The 21,270-nt window shown below is 42.6% G+C and overlaps 1 protein-coding gene across 4 annotated transcripts in view; it reads left to right on the top strand.

Moving 5' to 3' along the window:
- Positions 1-20,198, top strand: part of CKMT2 (creatine kinase, mitochondrial 2) — a 118,000-nt gene extending 97,802 nt beyond the window's left edge. For 3 of the 4 annotated variants that reach the window (XM_053587396.1, XM_053587413.1, XM_053587422.1), the window contains exons 3-10: positions 728-926; positions 2,333-2,428; positions 2,883-3,104; positions 4,646-4,731; positions 5,663-5,786; positions 6,404-6,538; positions 7,648-7,773; positions 19,938-20,198. In XM_053587396.1, the coding sequence (XP_053443371.1) occupies positions 728-926; positions 2,333-2,428; positions 2,883-3,104; positions 4,646-4,731; positions 5,663-5,786; positions 6,404-6,538; positions 7,648-7,773; positions 19,938-20,057 (1,108 nt within the window). In that variant the 3' untranslated portion in view covers positions 20,058-20,198. The remainder of the gene's footprint in view (positions 1-727; positions 927-2,332; positions 2,429-2,882; positions 3,105-4,645; positions 4,732-5,662; positions 5,787-6,403; positions 6,539-7,647; positions 7,774-19,937) is intronic. The other variant, XM_053587404.1, reaches the window with a different exon arrangement.
- The last annotated feature ends 1,072 nt before the right edge of the window (positions 20,199-21,270 follow it).

The raw sequence follows: 21,270 nt of genomic DNA, 5'->3' as shown, positions 1-21,270 counted from the left end.
AAGACACGGAGGAGAGAGATGAGAAGCCCTAAGGTGTTTCTCAGAGATTTTTACTGTCTTTTGTGGAAATTGGGATGTCTGAGGGAGTCACTAGCAACTATCACATACCTTAGGAATTGTGTTTGAGCCCGTGGTGGTCCCATCCGCTATTCTTACCCCTGATAAGGCAGCACTCTGCTTGATCTCTTTTTGTTATTCCAGCAGATTTTCAGTGAATGCCTATCTCAGTAGGTTGACATTAGTCTCAAAAAGGGAAAGCAAGCCCCTGCTCTGGTGGAACTGACGTTACAGGCAGAGGACAGAGAAACAATTTCTGTGTAGTTCCCTCTGCAGGGGTTCTAGCCTCTCCACCAGGGATCTGAGGGACCAAAGTATGGCTGTCATTAAAGTTGTACCACAACTTCTGAAGGGGGGGGGGGGGGGATGTGTGCAGTTTGCATACGACCTCAATAGATTCTCTAATTTTGTCACCTCGTCTCCTCTGTCGTGAGCCACAGCCTGTGGCCCACCTCAGCAAGCCTCCTGGGATCCCTAAGCTGGACCAGCACCGTTTCTTGGGCTTATTGTTTCTAAGCCTAGATTACTTAAGTCAGGACTCTCAGGAGGCTCTAGCCAAGTGTCCCTGTGCACGCTGACTGAGGAGAGCCTGGTGAAGGATGGGCGGAAGTCTCGTCCTCCCCAGGCCCTCCCCGCAGGCCGTGGCTGAGAGCCCCTCTGCTCCCCACAGCGCGGACTACCCTGACCTGCGCAAGCACAACAACTGCATGGCCGAGTGCCTCACCCCTGCCATCTATGCCAAGCTCTGCCACAAGGTGACGCCAAACGGCTACACTCTGGACCAGTGCATCCAGACTGGAGTGGACAACCCTGGCCACCCCTTCATAAAGACTGTGGGCATGGTGGCTGGGGACGAGGAATCCTACGAGGTAAAACTGTCGGCTGCTGGGGGGACATGGGGATCGTTGAAATACATGGTCCCAGAAGCCTCTTCTCTGTGGAAGCCAGTTCCAGCAGAACCATCTGGAATACTTCCTGGAAAAATGAGGTCTGCAGCTTCCCAGGGACAAGGCTGCTTTTGCTGCAGCCCTATTATCCCTCCCCATGGAGGAATGAGTTTCATGACAGAGCTTTCTGAGCCTGTCAAAGGGATAAGTTGGCACAGAAAACCAAAAGTTTATGTATTCACCAGTAAGAGTCAGGAGCAGATGCGTTTGTGGCTGAGCTTTATTGGGTGGGGGTTGGGGGGAGAGTTCAGTGTGCCTTCAGTTTAGAAGTCTCTTCCTGTTACTGATTAGACAGCCACGGTAGAACAGTTTAGTGAATTCACTAAGTCTCTTGGACAAATCCTGCCATCTCAGCATGCTCATCTTTGGTGTAGCAGCATAAGATGGTCTGGTGGTAGCAGAGCTCAGCCATCATACAGCCCTTACCTCAGAACAAGCCTCTCCATCATGACAAGTCCCTGCAGCCTTCTTCTTTCAGTGCACCCTCCTGTGCACTTCTGTGGCAGGGAGCTGAAGGCAGTTCCCAGGGAAGGTAGCCATCAAGAGAAGAAAGGGAGCCATCTTGAATAAACAAGACTGGTGGTCATTACGTACAGCCCTGCTCAACTCTCCGTCCAGTTTGGGATCAAACAAGAACCGATTCCCTCCCCACTTCCCACAGCTCCCAAAGACTTCAGGATGATCTGTTACAACTTCTTTTAATGCTTTTTTATTATTATTTTATAAATATGCTTTGTTTCTTTAGAATAGATTTTGCAGTAGACAGTTTGGGCTGGGGAAGGTCCTCACAGGGTGAGAGGTCCCCGCTTTCCCCTAACTGCTGCTGGGTGCCTTTCTTCTGGTGCAGCTGGGTTTTCCATGAATTTAATGGTGCTTGTACTTTAGAATCTGACCTTCTCTTTTGAGTACAAAACTTAGCCTTTGATGTGGGCTAAGTTGATGTGGACTAAGTTGGTGGGGCAACATTTTTTATCCCACAAAAACAATAACTTGTAGGAAAACCCTCAGATTCTTAACCACAAGATTTTTCCTGCTGAGTCTCATAGCAGTGAATCTGGTAGAATCATTAGGGTGGAGGTTAAGAGTATGATAGAGTTCAGTGGCCCTACCCTCTCTCCAGGTGCAAGATGCCCCTAAGGTTTTCTCTGGTGGAAGTTTGTTATTGTTGTTGTTAGCCACTAACCAATCCATTCTCACACTGCATGGTAGCACTGAGAATTTCAGAGGAGGGTATCAACCTTGAGTTAAAAAGGGCAAGCAAATGGAAAGGCCTTTTAATAGTAAGTGAACCAATTAAAGAGAAAACAGAAGCACCTTCCCTCCTGCAGGTGTTTGCTGACCTTTTTGACCCTGTCATCAAACTGAGGCACAATGGCTATGACCCCAAGGTGATGAAGCACCCGACAGACCTGGACGCCTCCAAGGTAGGCTCCAGCCTGTCTCTCTACGTCCCCATGAAGCAGGTGCCCCGGAGCCCAGGGGAGCAGAGCTGGAGAGCGGGACTCCCTGCCCTGAGCCAGATGCCCCTTGAAAGCTCTGGACCTGCCCTGGCAGAGCCGATTTTCTAGAGGGCCGCAGAGGTTAGAAGATCCCAAAGTCTTTGTTTTCCTTAATAAATACCACTAGGGTAGGGTTGGTCACTGAACTTTAAACCTTTCCTAAAGTAATTCTTTTTTTCATCCCAAACCACTTAACTGAGGGTAAAGGTTCTAACTAAGGCCTTGTCCCAAGAATTCCCGCCTAAGTCCCACAAGCCATTGTGCAGTAGTGTCTGAGGGTCCCCGGGAAAGGTGCAGACCGGCAGACCGGGGCCCACTCTGGCTGTGGCCGCCGGGTGGGCCGAGGTGGAAGGTTGTGACCCCACGCTGTGTCCGGCAGATCACCCACGGGCAGTTCGACGAGCGCTACGTGCTGTCGTCCCGGGTGCGCACCGGCCGCAGCATCCGCGGGCTGAGCCTGCCACCCGCCTGCACCCGGGCAGAGCGCAGGGAGGTGGAGAACGTGGCCGTCACCGCACTGGCAGGCCTTAAGGGGGACCTGGCCGGCCGCTACTACAGCCTGTCGGAGATGACAGAGCAGGACCAGCAAAGGCTCATCGACGTGAGTGGCCTACGGGGTCCCTGGGGAGAGCCCAACTCTGCTCAGCTCCCGCCCCTACCCTGGCCAGAAGCTGGCTTGGCTCTGCCCCTGAGGCTCAGCCAAGGTCTGAGGCAGGCCTGTGGCTCCTACCTGCTCAGAAAGGAAGATAAGGCTTTAAATTATACTTGTTGAACCATGGAGATATTTCATGGCCTCCAGTGTCAGTTTCCTGGGCTGGGGATAGGGGATGGAGATGGAGGGTCCCCTTGCTTAGTAATAAATACAGAGTGGACATTGTACTTGGAGGGCAGTCTGTACTGCCTCACCCTAAGAAAAACCTGGAAAGCAGGAAAATCTAGAAGGGAAGTTCAGGGGCGAGGCCCGCCCAGCCGCCTCCACTGTGTTTGTGCTCCTCTGCTTCTCTCTCACTCTAGGGTAGACAACACCAAGGTCCTTTACTTATTTCCCCCTTAGCACAGCTAAAACTAGATGGTATTTTAGTTAAAATTCTTAACCAAACTCCAAAGAAAAGCAGAAACAAAATTTTTTCATTTCAGAAGATGCAAATGCCATAATGTGTCCCATTTCCAAACCAGGCAGGCCAGCTAAATGGTCTGTGGCCTCAATCACCTGGTCACTGTGGCCATCAGGCCAACCATTCCCCTGCCCGGTTACAGAACAAGTCACCTCACCTCAGATAGCCACTCTGGGTTCCTGTTTAAGGGACAGGCTGCTTTCCAGGCAGTGGCAGTTCACAGTTCTCTCCCGGCTTAAATCTTAGAGACTGTGGATGAACTCCTCTCCCTGAATCTACTGGGGCCTTCCCTCAGTGTAATCATATTTGACTCTGTGTCATCTACACATCTCATTATTGAGTACATACAAAGCTACGCAAGGGAGAGTGGTGTATAAACAGCGAGTAAAATATCCGTCTCTCGACAATGATTTTGGTATATTGAGTAGCATATTGAAGCGGTTAAGGCACAATGCTGGGAGTCATAGAGGCCATCTGGGTGTGAACCTAGGCTCTGCAACGTCCTAGTAGTGTGATATTAGATACATCATTTCATCTCTCTCAATCTCAGTTTTCTTCACTTACAATAATCACACTTTATAGAGTTGTGAGGATTAAAAGAAATAAACTAAAAGCAGGTAGCTTTTAGTGAGCACTAATTAGAAGTAGCTATTTTTATTTATGGGTCATTACTGTGCTACTCTAATACTTTGCCAGTCTGCCATTGCACACGTTGGTGTTGGTGTTACAGACACACTCCAGAGTGACGCAGAGAGCACTTCCATCTGGACTGAGTCAGTGGATTTTGGCCTTGGCTGCATGCTAGAATCACCTGAAGAGCTTTTAAAAATCCCAGGCCCTATAACAATGAAGTTGGAATCGCTGAGGGATAGAAACTGGGCCTCAGTTTTTCAAGCTCCCAGGTTATTACAGTGGGAAGCCAAGGCTGAGAACGTCAGCAATTATAAGTGAGTTGGAACTTGGTTACCTCGAATCTGCAGTCACGTCTGATCTCATCAGTCTCTCCTCTGTCCCTTTTGGCTTACAGGACCACTTTCTGTTTGATAAGCCAGTGTCCCCTTTACTAACATGTGCTGGGATGGCCCGTGACTGGCCAGATGCCAGAGGAATCTGGTATGGATGTAGCATTTTTGTATTTGCAATGTGTGAAGAAGATCTCTTTGGCATCGCCTGCTTGTCCTAATGCGGAGTTGCTGTGAACTGCAGTTGACAGCATGCCCAGATTGAGTTAAACTGAGAAGATAGACTATTTGGAGATTTCATGTGTGTTTTTGTGTATGTGTATATACACCAAAGGACTGTGGTCTGTCTAAGGTGTGTGGGAGTGTGAACTGGTCTGCATGAATTATGCATGAGAAAAAAAGACTACATGTTTAAGAAAAAATTAGCTTCATATTATTTGACTTCATAGATAATGTTTCATGACAATACAAAAGAGCAAAAAACAAAAACAAGTATTGAGGATTTAAGAAAAGCCCTAAAAGGAAGGATGGGTATCCAGTGCACACATATTTTATCTTGGCCAACAGTCCTCAGACCACTTTGACTCCTGTACTTCAGTAGGTTATTCTACTAGTGTCACCTGGAGCTGAAAGTGTTGGTGAACAGTTGCTCAGCTGGAGTGGACAGGCAAGATCTATGTAACAGACATATGTGAAATCTGTATATCTCAAACATCTCAAGCTGTAGGCAAAAACTTTTTTTTTATGCAAGTATAAGATTTTGACCAAATCTATTAGGAGCTCACATACTCTTGTTAGTGTCAAAGCCAACCAAGTGTTATCCTAGTTGAGTTTTTGTCATCCTAGTCTGGGGAACTAAGGATATTATGTTCTTGTTGGGCAAAAACATGACATCTGTAAGGGTTCGAGTCAGTCTTACTCTTCATTCTATCAAGATAATTGTTCAGGCACATTTAAGAGATTAGGGCCGTCTAGGAAATGAGGAAGGGGAAATGAAGCAATGGAGCTAGAGAGGTAATAAAGTTTCCATGTGTTGAAACAAATGCAATTAACACTCAACACCGTATTTCTCTTTTCATTAGGCATAATTATGACAAGACATTTCTCATCTGGATAAACGAGGAAGACCACACCAGAGTCATCTCCATGGAGAAAGGAGGCAATATGAAACGGGTATTTGAGCGATTCTGCCGGGGACTAAAAGAAGTAAGATGTTATCTGACATTTCCAGGTATTCATTAAAATAAATGTTTCACTGCCTTAAAAGAAGACACAAATGGTAACTTTCAAAATAGAGCTATTTTTTTCTGGAGACCAAGGCATTCCTTTAGAGTGGAACTTTCATGGCAGTGCTTCGGAAGATAGCTGACTTTCTCTGTTAGAAAACTCCTGTTTTCCTCCCCATTCTGAGATGGTCTGAGGACGTGGGTGGGTCATTAGTTATTCTCTGATTTCTTTGACATTGCTCTGGGCTATTCTAAGGATACAGACGATGTAAGATGTAACCTGACCACATAGACTTAGCTGCTGAGAATTCCTATATTCTTCTACCTTCTTGAGAATAATAATACCACCAACTAACATTGATTGAGTGCTTAGTATTTGCTAGGTACTATATTCAATGCTTTACATGGCTACTTAATTGGACCATTGAAATATTCTGATAGAAGAGGTATCACTTTCCATTAAGTACTGTGGATTCATTTAAATTTCTTTCACGCCAAATGTCGGGTACACATGTCTCTCTCTGGTCTGTTAGGGGTGTGCTGAATGAATGGATATTTGAGAACTCTGCCATTTGTTCACAATTTTTCTACTTCTAGGTAGAACGGTTAATCCAAGAACGAGGCTGGGAGTTCATGTGGAATGAGCGCCTAGGATACATTCTGACCTGCCCTTCGAACCTTGGAACAGGATTACGAGCTGGTGTCCATGTTAAGATCCCCAAACTAAGCAAGGTAATGTTATGTGGCCAGCAGCCCTGATGGGTCCCTCTGGGATCAGCTTGAATGTGATTGCTTTGTGGAGGGAGAAAACATCACTGCCCTTTCCTTAATCCTTACTTGCTCACCTATAATAGAGAAATAAAAAGAGAAGGTTAAGTTTGCCTCAAGAGATATTTGTATTAGACTGTGAGAAAGGGATGGTGTCTTCAAAAATAAGACCTTTAAATTCTCCTTCATGTAAAAAGTCAGGGTAGGGAGGTGGGCAGCCCTGCTCTGCTCCCCAAGGTTCCTGCCATCTCTTTTCTCTGTCTTTCCTAGTACAAGTAGTTCTCAAACTTTAGCTCTGTGAAAATCACCTGGACAGCTTGTTAACACAGATTGCTGGGCCCCACTTTCAAAATTTGCATTTCTAACAAGTTTCCAGGTGAGGCTGAGCACTCTTGGTTCCACACAGCATGCAGGTGTCTCCGTGCAAAGATTTAATGGGCCTAGAGATGGCACCCGTCACCTCTGTTCATTCCATTAGCAAGAGGTCAGTCAGTGGTCCGACATTGGAAGAGGAGGAAATAGATTCCCGTGGGCCACTAGGAGTTTCTGCCATAGCTCACCAAGTGAATCATATATTTTAAAACAATTTTAGAAAATATGCTTCCTGCCAAAAAACACTGCATGAAAAGTTTTATTAATTAGAATTTCAATATTAAGAAAATTATCTGAAGTGATTTAACTTCATGATGTTATTAGAAACAATGATAGCTGTTACATAGATGAATAATAAACACAGGAATGCTGTCAACAAAAATGGTGTAGAAGTTAAGAACACAAGGTTGGCACTAGACCATCCAGGTTCAATTCCAGCTCTGCTACCTTCTAGCTGTGGACTGGGGGCAAGTTAATCCCTCTGAGCCTCCCTCTGAGCTTCCTCATCTGTGAAACAGGGGTGAAAGCAATGCCTACTTAATTTGGGATTTTAAGCCTTAAAAGTTCCAACACCACACCCTGGTCCATAGTAAGCAAGCGCTTTATGAATGTTAACTGTTATTATCTCTCCTTATATGCCTTCTGTAAGTGGGGAATCAGTTTTGCTTAGTATGACGCTAAGTATTATTTTTTTGTCCTAGGATCCACGCTTTTCTAAGATCCTGGAGAACCTAAGACTTCAAAAGCGTGGCACAGGTGGTGTGGACACTGCTGCAGTGGCAGATGTGTACGACATTTCCAACATAGATCGAATTGGTCGATCAGAGGTAACATCTCTCACTTTTTAACATAAGCTGACAAACTCAGCAGGAGAGAAAGAGGAAATAGAGAAGTAGCCTAAACAGCCTTATCTTTTAAAAAAATTCAAGACCTCCTCTCTCTCCATTGAGTCCTGAGTCATGTTAGCTTTTCGTTCTCTTCCATGGGAAATAACTGCATAAACGTAAGCACAATGGAATCTGAGATCATGTTTAGCCAAGTGAAGGAATTCAAAGTGAGAATGTTGTCTTCAACCTGCCACTGAGATCTATTCCAGCAGTCTCTAGCAGGTAGAAGCTCCATCACGCTAAAGGGATAGCAGAATTTTATTCCTGGAAAGTCAGAACATGTGTGTGATCTCTAAGGATGGTGAAATAGGGACATTTTCTCTTGATTCTAAATTTCCTTTGATGAAGACTACATACTATCACCTTCACTTTGGCATTCTTAGACACTTGATAAGTTTTTTTAAACTCTTATTTTTAGGGCTAACGATGGCAAATAACGTATGCACTTGTATAGATAAGACAGAGCTCAGGCTAAGCATAGTGTGTCATACAAGTAATTCTAGCACTTTGGGAGGCTGAAGCAGGAGATCACTTGAGGCTAGTAGTTCGAGATCAGCCTGGGCAACATAGTGAGATCCTGACTCCACAAAACAATAAAAATTAGCTGGGTGTGGTATAGTCCCAGCTACTCTAGAAGCTGAGGTCAGAGGATCACCTGAGCTCAGGAGTTTGAGCATTGAGCTAGGATCTCATCATAGCACTCCAGCCTGGGTGAATGAGCAAGACCCCCGCATACACACACACAAAATTAGGCCCAACCATTGGACTCTATGAATACTTAAGATGAATAGGATTCAGACTATGTGTAGGCCCAAGGAATAAGACCAGGCCTAACAACACACTTCAGGAGCATGCAGCTGAATGCTAAGCAAACACTGAGTTACACTGACTTATCTGGATGTGGTCCCACTGAACATATCATGCCTATCATTAATTTAAAATCCTAATAACGACACTCTTAATAATTTAGTGGCTGGTTATTCAATCTGTGGGTTATCAAAGCTTTCCCTTCTTCCTTATTAGTTTTTGAATATTTCACTGTGTATTGATATTCCTACCAGTAAATTGAGGAAAAGGAGAAAACACTTAAAACAATTAAATCACCGTGTGTGCTCTCAGCTCTGGTAAAGTACTTGAGGAAGAAGTGACTATAAATGCAACTTCTAAAGTTGACTAATAAGTGTGAGGTAGTGAATAAAGAAAATCTGGGAGCCTCACCCTATTGAATTCCAATATTAACTAGATATTAATGACTGGAAAGTAAGGTCGTTAGTGCTTAAAAATTTTAATTCTGGGTGATGGCCACATACACCGGGGCTGGTGGGTTTGAACCTGGCCTGGGCCTGCTAAAATAACAATGACAACTGCAACAAAAAAGAATAGCCAGGCATTGTGGCAGGTGCCTGTAGTTCCAGCTACTTGGGAAGCTGAGGCAAGAGAATCGCATAAGCCCAAAGAGTCTGAGGTTGCTGTGAGCTTTGACGCCATAGCACTCTACCAAGGGCAACCGCTTGAGACTCTGTCGCAAAAAAAAGAAAAACATTTTTTTAAATTCTGTCAGTTAATAGATGATCAATATAAAAGCTAGAAAAATGCCAATGAGTATTTTTAAAACACTTATTTAGCCAAACAACCCTGATAATCATTGTGAATATTATTCCAAATTGCCCTCCATTCTTTTTTATGATTATTCAAAAACTTTTAAAAACATTGTTATTATAACATATATTTGGTATTATGACAGTTTTCCCAAAGTAGCATGTTGTGAGCAGTTCCCCACAATATTAAATATTATTTGAAAACAAGATTTTTAGTGACAGCATAAAGATAGTCCACTATTTCATGTCTTCCTGATTATTTGATATTTTTTGACCCTCTATGTAACTTTATTTTATTAATGCACACTTTTTTTTTTTTACTATATTAAAATCAGGCAATGGTCTGACAAGCAAAAGGCTGCTTATGGAGTACTGTTATGTTAAACTTTACTTACAGGATGTTAAATACTTAGAACTAATGTTTTCCCCAGAAAAAGATTAATGGAAACACCAATTGCTTTCCAGACTTTTGACAGCTTCTGCTCAAAAGGTGGTTTCACACAAATACTAAAAAAAAAAAAAAAAAAAAAAACTTTTAGTACACAATGAATTGCTTTTATTTTGATACACATCCACATTTCAACATTTAGTGGTCCTGAACAGAACTTGAAAAAAACGCAGCAATTTGCCAGGAAGACAAGCCCATCAATTTTGGGAATCAGCTGTGCACACCCACTTCTTTCTGGATCCCTGCTGAGGATTGGATAGTGTGAAGCAGCAGCACCAAAACCAAAGTATGCACTGAGTTCAAAGTTTTTTTGTTCCAGTTGTAAAATTCCAAACTAGACTCCAATCAATTGCAAGGATGACAAAATGATAGCCCTGTTTAAAACTTTGATTTTAAAGCAAAAACAATTACAGGAAAACAAAACAATTCAGAAAGATTGTGTGTACTTACAAGTGTCTTCATGTGGGCTTTCTCCAAGTTACCAAGGGCTCTGAGAACTGGCAGGTCTGAGTAACCCTGGTGACTGTTCACTTTAATCAAAACCTGAGCTAAAAAAATGCATCAGCTGATGATGACAGCAGAGGTGGCAGAGCTGAGGACCCAATTCCTTTCCCAGGCTGGTGGAGTGAATAAATGTGATTCTAAAACTAAATGAGGGAGGTCACTCTTTGCAACCTTACCTGATGGCTTTTGACCAAAGCAAGGAAGTGTCATGGAAAAGTGTTGAGTGGTGACAGTGCAAAGAGAGATTTGAGGAGGAGGGAGGAGAAAAGCAGCACCCCATAATAAAGGTGGGGGAGAGAAGTCAGGGGGAAAGCCCTGAACTGCTCATTGGCCAGTCTCAGAGGGGAGCAATCTATGCTTTGGCCAAGGGAGGGAGGAGAGGAGAGTGGGAAGGGGATGATGGCTTGGAAGGAGCATCATTTAAGACTTAAAGAAATGAGGGGTGCAGGCAAAGCACTCCACACACCCAGCAGCAGGCCCACAGGCTGTGACCTGAAACCTTCATGTCTACTCTAACAAGCCCCCAAGCTAGAGGGCTGTTGCAGGGAGGGGAGGAGACAGGGGCAAGGGAAACGAGAGAAGGCAGAAACCCCAGACCACATAATCAGGAGCAAGGTGATTGTGTGATGTGTCTTTTCACAGTTAAGTTAGATGTGCCCCACCATTTATGCTGGGAACCAATTCAAATATACTTTCTTGATCCCAGAAGTTCCAGCTACATGGACAGTGGTTTACACTGACAGGATGATTTGTTGTAGCACAACTTACATATTTCAAGTGAACAAAAATTAGTATCATTTAGAGTATCTTAAGATAAATGCCTTTGAACAGGAGCTTCCTTTCCAGTACTTTGAGGTCTGCAAGATGTATCTAGAAAATTCACTACTGTGGAAAACAAAAACTGCTTAAATTGACTGGAGGGGAGGGGAAAGGCCTTTGGTTTTACTTTTGATTAATTGCTATAACACTGTCCTTCAGGTGGCTGACGGAGTTTCATATTTTCTTTAGACATCCTTAGGCACTGAAGCTCTTGCAGGACAACTTTGATGCTATATGAATTCTGCCATTTTGCTAGCTCTGATATGGCACTTGAGTCCACTGCTCCATTAGAACTACTAACTCCAGGCTAGGTGCCCATGGCTCAGTGAGTAGGGAGCTGGCCACATACACAGAAGCTGGCGGGTTTGAGCCCAGCCCAGACCTGCTAAAACAATGACAGCTGCAACCAAAAATAGCTAGGCTTTGTGGCTAGCGCCCTAGTCCCAGCTACCTGGGAGGCTGAGGCAGGAGAATCACTTGAGCCCAATAATTTGAGGTTGCTGTGAGCTGTGATGCCATGGCACTCTACCGAGGAAAACAAAGTGAAACTCTGTCTCAAAAAAAAAAAAAAAAAAAACCCAAAAAACTAACTCCATTCATACTAATATTTTTTTAAATGTTTGTCCTCTTAACTTTTTTGGGGGGGGGAGGACAAGCAGAAAACAACAGCTTTATTCTTTTTCTTTTTTTTTAATTTTTTAAATTATTGTTAAATCATACCTGTGTACATTGTGCAATCAAGGGGTACAATGTGCTGGTTTTATACACACTCTGAAATATTCTCATCAAACTGTTCAACATAGCCTTCATGGCATTTTCTTAGTTATTGTATGTAGACATTTCTATTCTGCATTTAGTAAGTTTTGCCTGTACCCATTCTAAGATGCACTGTAGGTGTGGCCCCACCCATTACCCTCCAACCTCCCCCCCTTCCCCTCAGTTAGCCCTTTCCCCATATTCTTGTGCTATAGTTGGGTTATAGCCTTCATATGAAAGCTATAAATTAGCTTCATAGGAGGGCTGAGTACATTGGATAATTTTTTTTCCATTCTTCAGATACTTTGCTAAGAAGAGTATGTTCCAGCTCCATCCACATAAACATGAAAGAAGTAAACTCTCCATCTTTCTTTAAGGCTGCATAATATTCCATGGTATACATGTACCACAATTTGCTAGTCCATTCGTGGGTCGATGGGCACTTGGGCTTCTTCCATGACTTGGCAATTATGAAATGGGCTGCAATAAACATTCTGGTACAGATGTCTTTGTTATATTGTGATTTTTGGTCTTCTGGGTATATACCTAGTAAAGGAATTATAGGATCGAATGGCAGGTCTATTTTTAGGTCTCTAAGTATTCTCCAAACATCCTTCCAGAAGAAACGTATTACTGTGCATTCCCACCAGCAGTGTAGAAGAGTGCCCTTTTTTCCGCATCCATGCCAACATCTCTGTTTTGGGATTTTGTTATGTGGACTACTCTTACTGGAGTTAGGTGATATCTGAAAGTAGTTTTGATTTGCATTTCTCTGATGATTAAGGATGATGAGCATTTTTTAATGTGTCTGTAGATCATGCATCTGTCTTCTTTAGGGAAGTTGCTCTTCAATTCCTTTGCCCACCCTGAGATGGGATCCCTTGTTCTTTTCTTACTAATACGTTTGAGTTCTCTGTGGATTCTGGTTATTAAACCTTTATCGGAGGTATAACCTGCAAATATTTTCTCCCATTTGAGGTCTGTCTGCTTGCTATACTTACTATGTTCTTGGCTGTGCAGAAGCTTTTTCATTTGATCAGGTCCCAATAATGTATTTTTGATACTGCTTCAATTCCCTGGGGAGTCCTCCTCATAAAATATTCACCCAGGCCGATTCCTTCAAGAGTTTTCCCTGCACTTTCTTCAAGTATTTTTATAGTTTCATGTCTTTTAAGTTTAAATCTTTTATCCAGTGAGAGTCTATCTTAGTTAATGGTGAAAGGTATGGGTCCAGTTTCGGTCTTCTACAGGTCGCCAGCAAGTTCACCCAGCACCATTTGTTAAATAGGGAATCTTTTCCCCACTGAATGTTTTTAATTGGCTTGTCAAAGATCAAATAATGGTAAGTAGCTGGATTCACCTCTTGGTTCTCTATTCTGTTCCAGACATCTACTTCTCTGTTTTTGTGCCAATACCATACTGTTTTGATCACTATCAATTTATAGTATAGTCTCAGGTCTGGTAGCGTGATTCCTCCTGCTTTGTTTTTATTGCTGAGTAATGTCTTGGCTATTCAAGGTTTTTTCTGATTCCATATAAAATGAAGAATTATTTTTTCTAGATCTTTAAAATATGACAATGGAGCTTTAATAGGAATTGCATTAAAATTACATATTGTTTTGGGTAGTATAGATATTTTAACAATGTTGATTCTTCCCAGCCATGAGCATGGTATGTTTTTCCATTTGTTAACATCTTCAGCTATTTCTTTTCTTAGAGTTTCATAGTTCTCTTTATAGAGATCTTTCACGTCCTTTGTTAGGTATACTCCCAAACATTTCATCTTCTTTGGCACTACTGTGAAAGGAATAGAGTCCTTGACTGTTTTTTTTGGCTTGGCTATTGTTGGTATATATAAAGGCTACAGATTTATGGCTGTTGATTTCGTAGCCTGAGACATTGCTGTATTCCTTGATCACTTCTAAAAGTTTTGTAGTAGAATCCCTAATGTTTTCCAGGTATCTGATCATATCATCTGCAAAGAGTGAAAGTTTGATCTCTTCTGACCCCATGTGGATACCCTTGATAGCCTTTTCTTCCCTAATTGCAGTGGCTAAAACTTCCATTACAATGTTAAAGAGCAATGGAGACAAGGGGCAACCTTGCCTGGTTCCTGATCTAAGTGGAAATGATTTCAATTTGACTCCATTCAATACGATATTGCCTATGGGTTTGCCGTAGATGGCCTCTATTAGTTTAAGAAATGTCCTTTCTATACCAATTTTCTTAAGTGTTCTGATCATGAAGGGATGCTGGATATTATCAAAAGCTTTTTCTGCATCAATTGAAAGAATCATATGGCCTTTATTTTTTAGTTTGTTTATGTGCTGAATTACATTTATAGATTTATGTATATTGAACCAGCCTTGAGACCCTGGGATAAATCCCAATTGGTCGTGGTGTATAATTTTTTTGATGTGTTGTTGGATTCTGTTTGATAGCATCTTATTGAATATTTTTGCATCAATATTCATGAGTGATATTGGTCTATAATTTTCTTTTCTTGTTGAGTCTTTCCCTGGTTTAGGGATCAAGGTGATGTTTGGTTCATAGAATGTGTTGGGTAGTATTCCTTCTTTTTCTATATTTTGGAAGAGGTTTAGTATTATAGGCACTAGTTCTTCTTTAAAGGTTTGGTAGAATTCTGATGTGAAGCTATCTGGTCCTGGGTTTTGTTTTTAGGGAGATTTTGTGTGGTTTGTGCTGTTTTGGAACTTGATATAGGCCTGTTCAATATTTCCACTTCGTTCTGGCTAAGTCTTGGTAGGTGGCGTGCTTACAAGTATTGGTCAATTTCCTTCAGATTTTCATATTTCTGAGAGTAAAGTTTCTTGTAGTATTTCTAAAGGATTTTTTGAATTTCTGAGGGATCTGTTGTTGTTTCATCTTTACCATTTCTGATTGATCAAATTAGAGATTTTACTCTTTTTTTCCTGGTTGGGTTGGCCAAAGGTTTATCTATTTTATTGATCTTTTCAAAAAACCAACTTTTGGATTTATTGATCTCTTGTATAATTCTTTACTTTTCAATTTCCTTTAATTCTGCTCTGATTTTGGTTATTCCTTTTCTTCTGCTGGGTTTGAGATTGGAATGTTCTTCCTTCTCCAGTTGCTTGAGATGTCCCAGTAAGTTATTAACTTCCTCCCTTTCCATTTTCCTGAGAAAGGTTTGCAGTGCTATAAATTTCACTCTTTGGACTGCCTTTGCAGTATCCCAGAGGTTCTGATAATTTGTGTCTTGATTATTGTTTTGTTCCAAAAATTTGGTGATTTCCTTCTTAATCTCATCTATAACCCATCTATCCTTCAGCATAAGGTTATTTAGCTTCCATGTTTTTGTGTGGGTATGGAGATTCCTGTTGGTATTGAGTTCAACTTTGATTTCATGATGGTCTGAGAAGATGCAAGGAATAATTTCTATTTTTTTAAATTTGCTGAGATTAGATTTGTGGCCTAGGATGTGGTCGATTTTTGAGTATGTTCCATGGGCTGATAAGAATGTGTATTCAGTTTTGTGTTGGGATGCATGTTCTGCAGATGTCATTAAGTCCAGACGTTGAATGGTTAAGTTTAAATCTAAAATTTTCTTGCTTAGCTTCTTTTTGGAGGATCTATCCAGCACTGCTAAAGGGGTGTTAAAATCTTCAACTACTATAGAGCTAGAGGAAATCATGTTGCTCATGTGTTAGAGTTTCTCTTATAAATTGAGGTGCATTCTCGTTGGGTGCATAAATATTAATAATTGAAATCTCATCATATTGAGTATTACCTTTAACAAATTTGAAGTGTCCATCCTTATCCTTCATTATTTTGGTTGGTTTAAAGCCTATTGCATCTGCGAATACGATTGCAACGCCTTTTTTCTGCTTTCCATTTGCCTGGAGTACAGATGACCATCCCTTCACCTTGAGTCTTTTAATGTAAGATGCGATTTTGTATGCAATAGATATCTAGCTTGAGTTTTTGTATCCAGTCAGACAACTTGTGCCTCTTTAGAGGACAGTTTAAACCATTCACATTAATTGAGAATACTGATAAGCCTTTCGAGAGTCTGGTGGACATTTTTAATCCTTTTGCAACTGTGGAAGTTGGATCAAAAGTTTCTGGGTGAGTTTACTTTTGTGGTGGAGGATTATGCTGGTGTTTATAGAGGATAGGTCTGAGAATATCCTGGAGAGCTGGTTTAGTTATGGCAAATTTCTTCAACATGTGAATGTCATTGAAGTATTTAATTTCTCTGTTGTAAGTGAAATTCAGTTTAGCTGGATACAGGATCCTGAAAGTTATTTTGTTTTAGGAGATTAAAAGTCAATGACCATCCTCTTCTAGCTTGGAAGGTTTCAGCAGAGATCTGCAGTTATTCTAATATTCTTCCCCTTATAGGTTATGGTTTTCTTTCGTTTGGCTTTCAGAATTTTCTCCTTCATATTAACTTTAGTGAAATTGATTATGATGTGTCTGGGAGATGTCTTATTTGGGTTGAGTCGTGCTGGAGTTCTGCAACTGTCTGCTATCTGAATTTCAGAATCTCTTGGCGTGTCTGGAAAGTTCTCCTTCATAATCTCATGAAGAAGAGAGTTTGTGCATTCTGAAGCCATTTCGTCGCTTTCGGGAATCCCTATAAGACGAATATTGGTTTTCTTCAAATTATCCCAGAGCTCTCTGAGAGAGTGATCTGTTTTTGCCCTCCATTTCTGTTCCTCCTTAAGAGTTTGGGAGCATTCAAAAGCTTTGTCTTCAATGTCAGAAATCCTTTCTTCTGCTTGCTCCATGCCGTTACTGAGGGATTCTACTGTTTCTCAGATCTTTAAGGGCTGCAACTTCTTGTCTCAATGCGTCAAAATCTTTGGTCATTTGGTCTTTGAATTCGCTGAATTCTTGAGACATCTTTTGGGTTACTGGTTAAAATTCTAATTTGATCTTATTTTCTATCCAGATTCTGAATTTGATTTCTGACATCTCAGCTATTTGTTTGTGCATGGGATCTTGTGCTATGTCTGCCTTATTAGTTCCTTGGGGGAGTTGATCTACTCTGATTATTCCTATTGCCAGAGTTTTTCTGTTGATTTCGCCTCATGATTTTCCCAGTTGCCTCTGGCCATCCTCAGAGTTGGGAGGTGTCTCTCCAAGATTAGACCCCAGCGGGATCACTCTATTGTTGCTGGATCTTTGTAGGGAATGACCCTGTGTAGCTCCTCTGGGGCTGCCCCAGCCAGGGAGTTCTGGTTGTGGGAGCAGCTCCGGAGTGTGACACACCCGGATCCAGTAACAGGGCGGGGGGTGGTGCACATGGTTCTGGGAGTGCCTGGCGCCTGGTGAGTTTGGCACAGAGAGGCCAAGGCTTCAGCAGTGTCTGGCCAGGAGAAGGGCTCCGTGCAGAGGCTGGGACGTCTCTGGAGGGCGCACAGCTACCAGAGGCCCTGTCCAGACAAGCGGGCTGGTGTGGAGGCAGGGAGGGTACAGGAGGGAGGATGCAGGGTTGCACAGCTCCTGGAGATCCTGGTCAGGTAGTGCGGAGGCCCGGTGGGCGTGGGGCATGGGGCTCGGTGCCGCTCGGCCGCGGTCGAGTCCCTGGCCAGGGCATGCCTGGCCAGGGTGGGCATATGGGGGTCCGGGCGGGTGCGAGGCACAGGTCACGGTGCCACTCGTATGGAGGTCCGGGCGGGTTGCGAGGCCGCAATGCTGCCGGTGTAGATCCTGGTGGGGCTGGAGCCTCGGTGCGGCCCCCGGAGTCTCTTGCTGGTGGGGTGGGGTGCTTGGTCTGGCAGACGGGGGGGGGGCACTGCTGAAGAACCTCCTCCCACAGTCTCAGCAGGGGTTAGTTTTCTGGTTCATCAGGTAAGAGGGGAAGGGCATACTGGAAGTTCAGAATGGCAGGGAAGATCTTCATTTGATATTTCTGCCTAGCAAGAGAGTGTTCAGAGTCATGGCAAGATGCCTCTGAGGAAGTAGTCCCCACTTCCCACAGCACTCAACCATGGGGTGAGGCAAGAGGTTCACAGTTTGCTGCTTGTCTGCAGAAAACCCACAGGAGCAAACAATGAGAGAAAAGAAAGGAGATAGAAAAAAACAAAGAAAAACCACAGCTTTCTTGAGGGAGGGGACGGACAATCCTCCTTTCAGATGAATTTTGTACCTGAAGCTTGGTTTCTTGGAGTTGCAGCTTGCTTTAGCAGAGGTGACCTGCAGTTATCATCTCTCTCTCAGCTGGGCTCCCAGTCTTCAGCTTATTGGGGCTGTTTCTGGACGTTATTTTTCCTTTTGGACAGGAGCCTCCCTCGGAAACTGCTCTCAGTTGGCCATCTTGTCTTCTTACTTTTTATTTATTTATTTGCAGTTTTTGGCCGGGGCTGGGTTTGAACCCGCCACCTCCGGCATATGGGGCTCTCGCCCCACTCCTTTGAGCCACAGGCACTGCCCCATATTAATTTTTGTTACAAATCTTACAAAGGGGAGTGCTTCTGGTTATTTAGGTCCACATTCTATTTTAAGGCTGTATATTTGGTTTTCATAAATTGTCTGAGCCCGTGGTGGCTGCCATCTTGTGCTGCTGTCCCTTCTGTATAACTTTAATTACAACTCTGACTTACTCAATTGAAATATATTTCCAGGAAAGGAATCCTATGTTAATAATCAGGGGGTGCTATTTATGACCAAATTTTCTACCAGATTTCTACCAAGTCCTACTGGCAATGAATGAGACCCATTGCACCACACTCTCACCAACACTGGGATGGATCAATTGGACTGGTAGAAAGCATGTTTTTCTGTAATTAGTAGTGGCTGGCTTTCTGATTCAGTTTCCACATGCACAAAAATAGACGGGCAGGAAACTAGATTCTATCATGCCTAAAGTTTAATACACAATGATTCCTTCTATATTTCTTGCTCATTCTTGAGTTATATCATGTATTTTGGGACTGTCTGGAATTAACTAGTGCTTACTGTCTTAGTTTGGGTCTCTGTGGCAGCAGCGCAAGTAATCTGTTTGCAAGGTGATCCCGGGGGGGGCGGGGGGGGGAAGAGCACAGATGTGTTCTAGTTTAAGAAAAACCAATACCTGGAAACCAAAACTCTCTAACATAGTTTTAAAAAAAGAATTTCAGAATTTTTTTTTTTGGGGGGGGGATAGTCTCATTCTGTCATCCCAAGTAGAGTGCAATGGCATACTCATAGCTCACAGCAACCTCAAACTTCTGGCTCAAGCAATCCTCCTGCCTGAAACTCAAGTACCCAGGACTATAGACACTTGCCACAATGCTCGGCTAGTTTTTCTATTTTTAGTAGAGACAGGCTAGTCTTGAACTCCTGAGTTCAAGGAATCCTCCCACTTCAAGCCTCACAGAGTGCTAGGATTACAGATGTGAGCACTGTTTCCAGAGAAAGTTTATCTTAATATAATTTGTAAAGTTTCCTTTAATTAATAAACTTGCCTGGCACAGTGCAAATGTGATTGTTAAACCAAATATTTGACTTGAAACAGTTTTTCAGAAAGCCACCCACTGTGCAAATGATGGTATTTACTACAAAACACACTACAGTGTTTTCTGTGATATGACGTACACAGATAGATAGCTAAGTGGCAGGTCAGAAATCAGATACAGCCAAATAGTACAAGGGTGTCATTCTGGTGTCTTACTTTTAGACAAATGCTGATATCTTATAGCACAGACTGATGGGGAAGAGTGTCTGAGATGCAAACTACTGTTTTTCAAATATAAAAAAGTTTTACATGTAAGACAGTAACCCCATCTTAAGGAAAGCTAGAGAGAAACCCTTGTGACAGCTCTGTCTTCCATCTCTGAGGAGGACTGCAAGACACCTCCTTTCACAACTGCTTAGGGAAATGGTGAGAAGGAAGAACCTGTTCTTAAGTCCATTGAAGTGGCAAGTTCTCATTTAGCCAGTGTTGGTCCTGCTCATCAGTGCCCTGCAAGTGTCTTCTTCAAATTAATCATTCATCTTTTTCCCTATCAAAGGTGGAGCTTGTTCAGATAGTCATCGATGGAGTCAATTACCTGGTGGATTGTGAGAAGAAGTTGGAGAAAGGCCAAGACATTAAGGTGCCACCACCTCTGCCTCAGTTTAGCAGGAAGTGAACTTTCCCTTTTCCAATTTATAAATAATCTGTCTGCTGGTGTGACAGACACAAAGAAGTCTCTACTCTGAGAGTTTTTGTAGACTTGGAAAAAATGTTAAAGTTTAGGTCTTACCTATCTTTACAATAAAACTCTCCTTAAATATCTTGTTTCTCTGATTTTTAAATAATACTAAGAAGAGCAAGCACATCCAATTACAAGTAGCAAATAGACAAAAATATTTTTAGGCAACGATAAAACTAAAATTTGTTAGACAATTTACATGCACATCTAGACAGCCTTATGATTATTTAGATGTTAAATATAGTCAACCCTTTAACAAATCCCTTAGGGACACCATTAGTAAGTGAGGCACTAATGTAATAAACTGTTATCTCGCAAGTGGAGCAAGAAAAGACTTTTTCCCTTCAAAGGGCACAAAGACTACACAAATGAAGACTAACAGAGGCTATTTATTTATTCAGAGTTTGCTGTATCAAGGGAGTCAGTCACTATCACTCGCATTTGGCAGACTCAAAGGCAGATAGAGGCATGGGAAAGTTTTATTATAGAAGAAAGGGGAGGCTTCAGGTATGCTCTGGGGTTGCTGGCACAGGGTTGGAGGCATGTTAACTAGAAGTGGGGTGTTGTATGGGATTAGTTTGGGAAGCATATTTGGCTGTATGCAGTTGGTCCTGAATAGGATGCAGGGGCAAAACATAGGGAAACCAGCAGTCACTGACCAGGTCCTGACCATTCTGGACTGATTGTTACAAGGGTTGTGGTTGGCTTCCTGGACTGGTTGCTTTGAGATTGTGGGTTAAGAGTTCTGGACTTTAGGGACCAGTTTTGCACACATCTTTCTAACACCAAGATTTTCAGTTAAGATTTTCCTATGTATCTCATTCAGCTGACGATTTTGATGCACAATTCAATGAATTTTTGCAATGTTTTCATCAGTTCTGCTTGTTACTGGCCTGCCTGACCTCTCTTCATCTGTGATAGTTTCACCCTCCTCAGAAATACATTTAATCCATTTATACACTTCTGTTTTCTTCATGGCATTTTCTCCATAAACTTGGACTAACATGTCCCTGATGTCACTTCCACTCTTGCCAAGTTTAACCAGAAATCTAATGTTTGTTTGTTGCTCTAATTCAAGCCCTGACATTCTCGCGATGACACACAAAAACATGCAACAATAATGAATGCCACTGAGCAAGGCACAGGCACA

This window comes from Nycticebus coucang, chromosome 1 (genome assembly GCF_027406575.1).
Source record: "Nycticebus coucang isolate mNycCou1 chromosome 1, mNycCou1.pri, whole genome shotgun sequence".
In the NCBI taxonomy this organism is placed as follows: Eukaryota; Metazoa; Chordata; class Mammalia; order Primates; family Lorisidae; genus Nycticebus; species Nycticebus coucang.
Note: the sequence above shows the minus strand (reverse complement) of the source record. Positions and strands in the feature narration are given on the sequence as shown.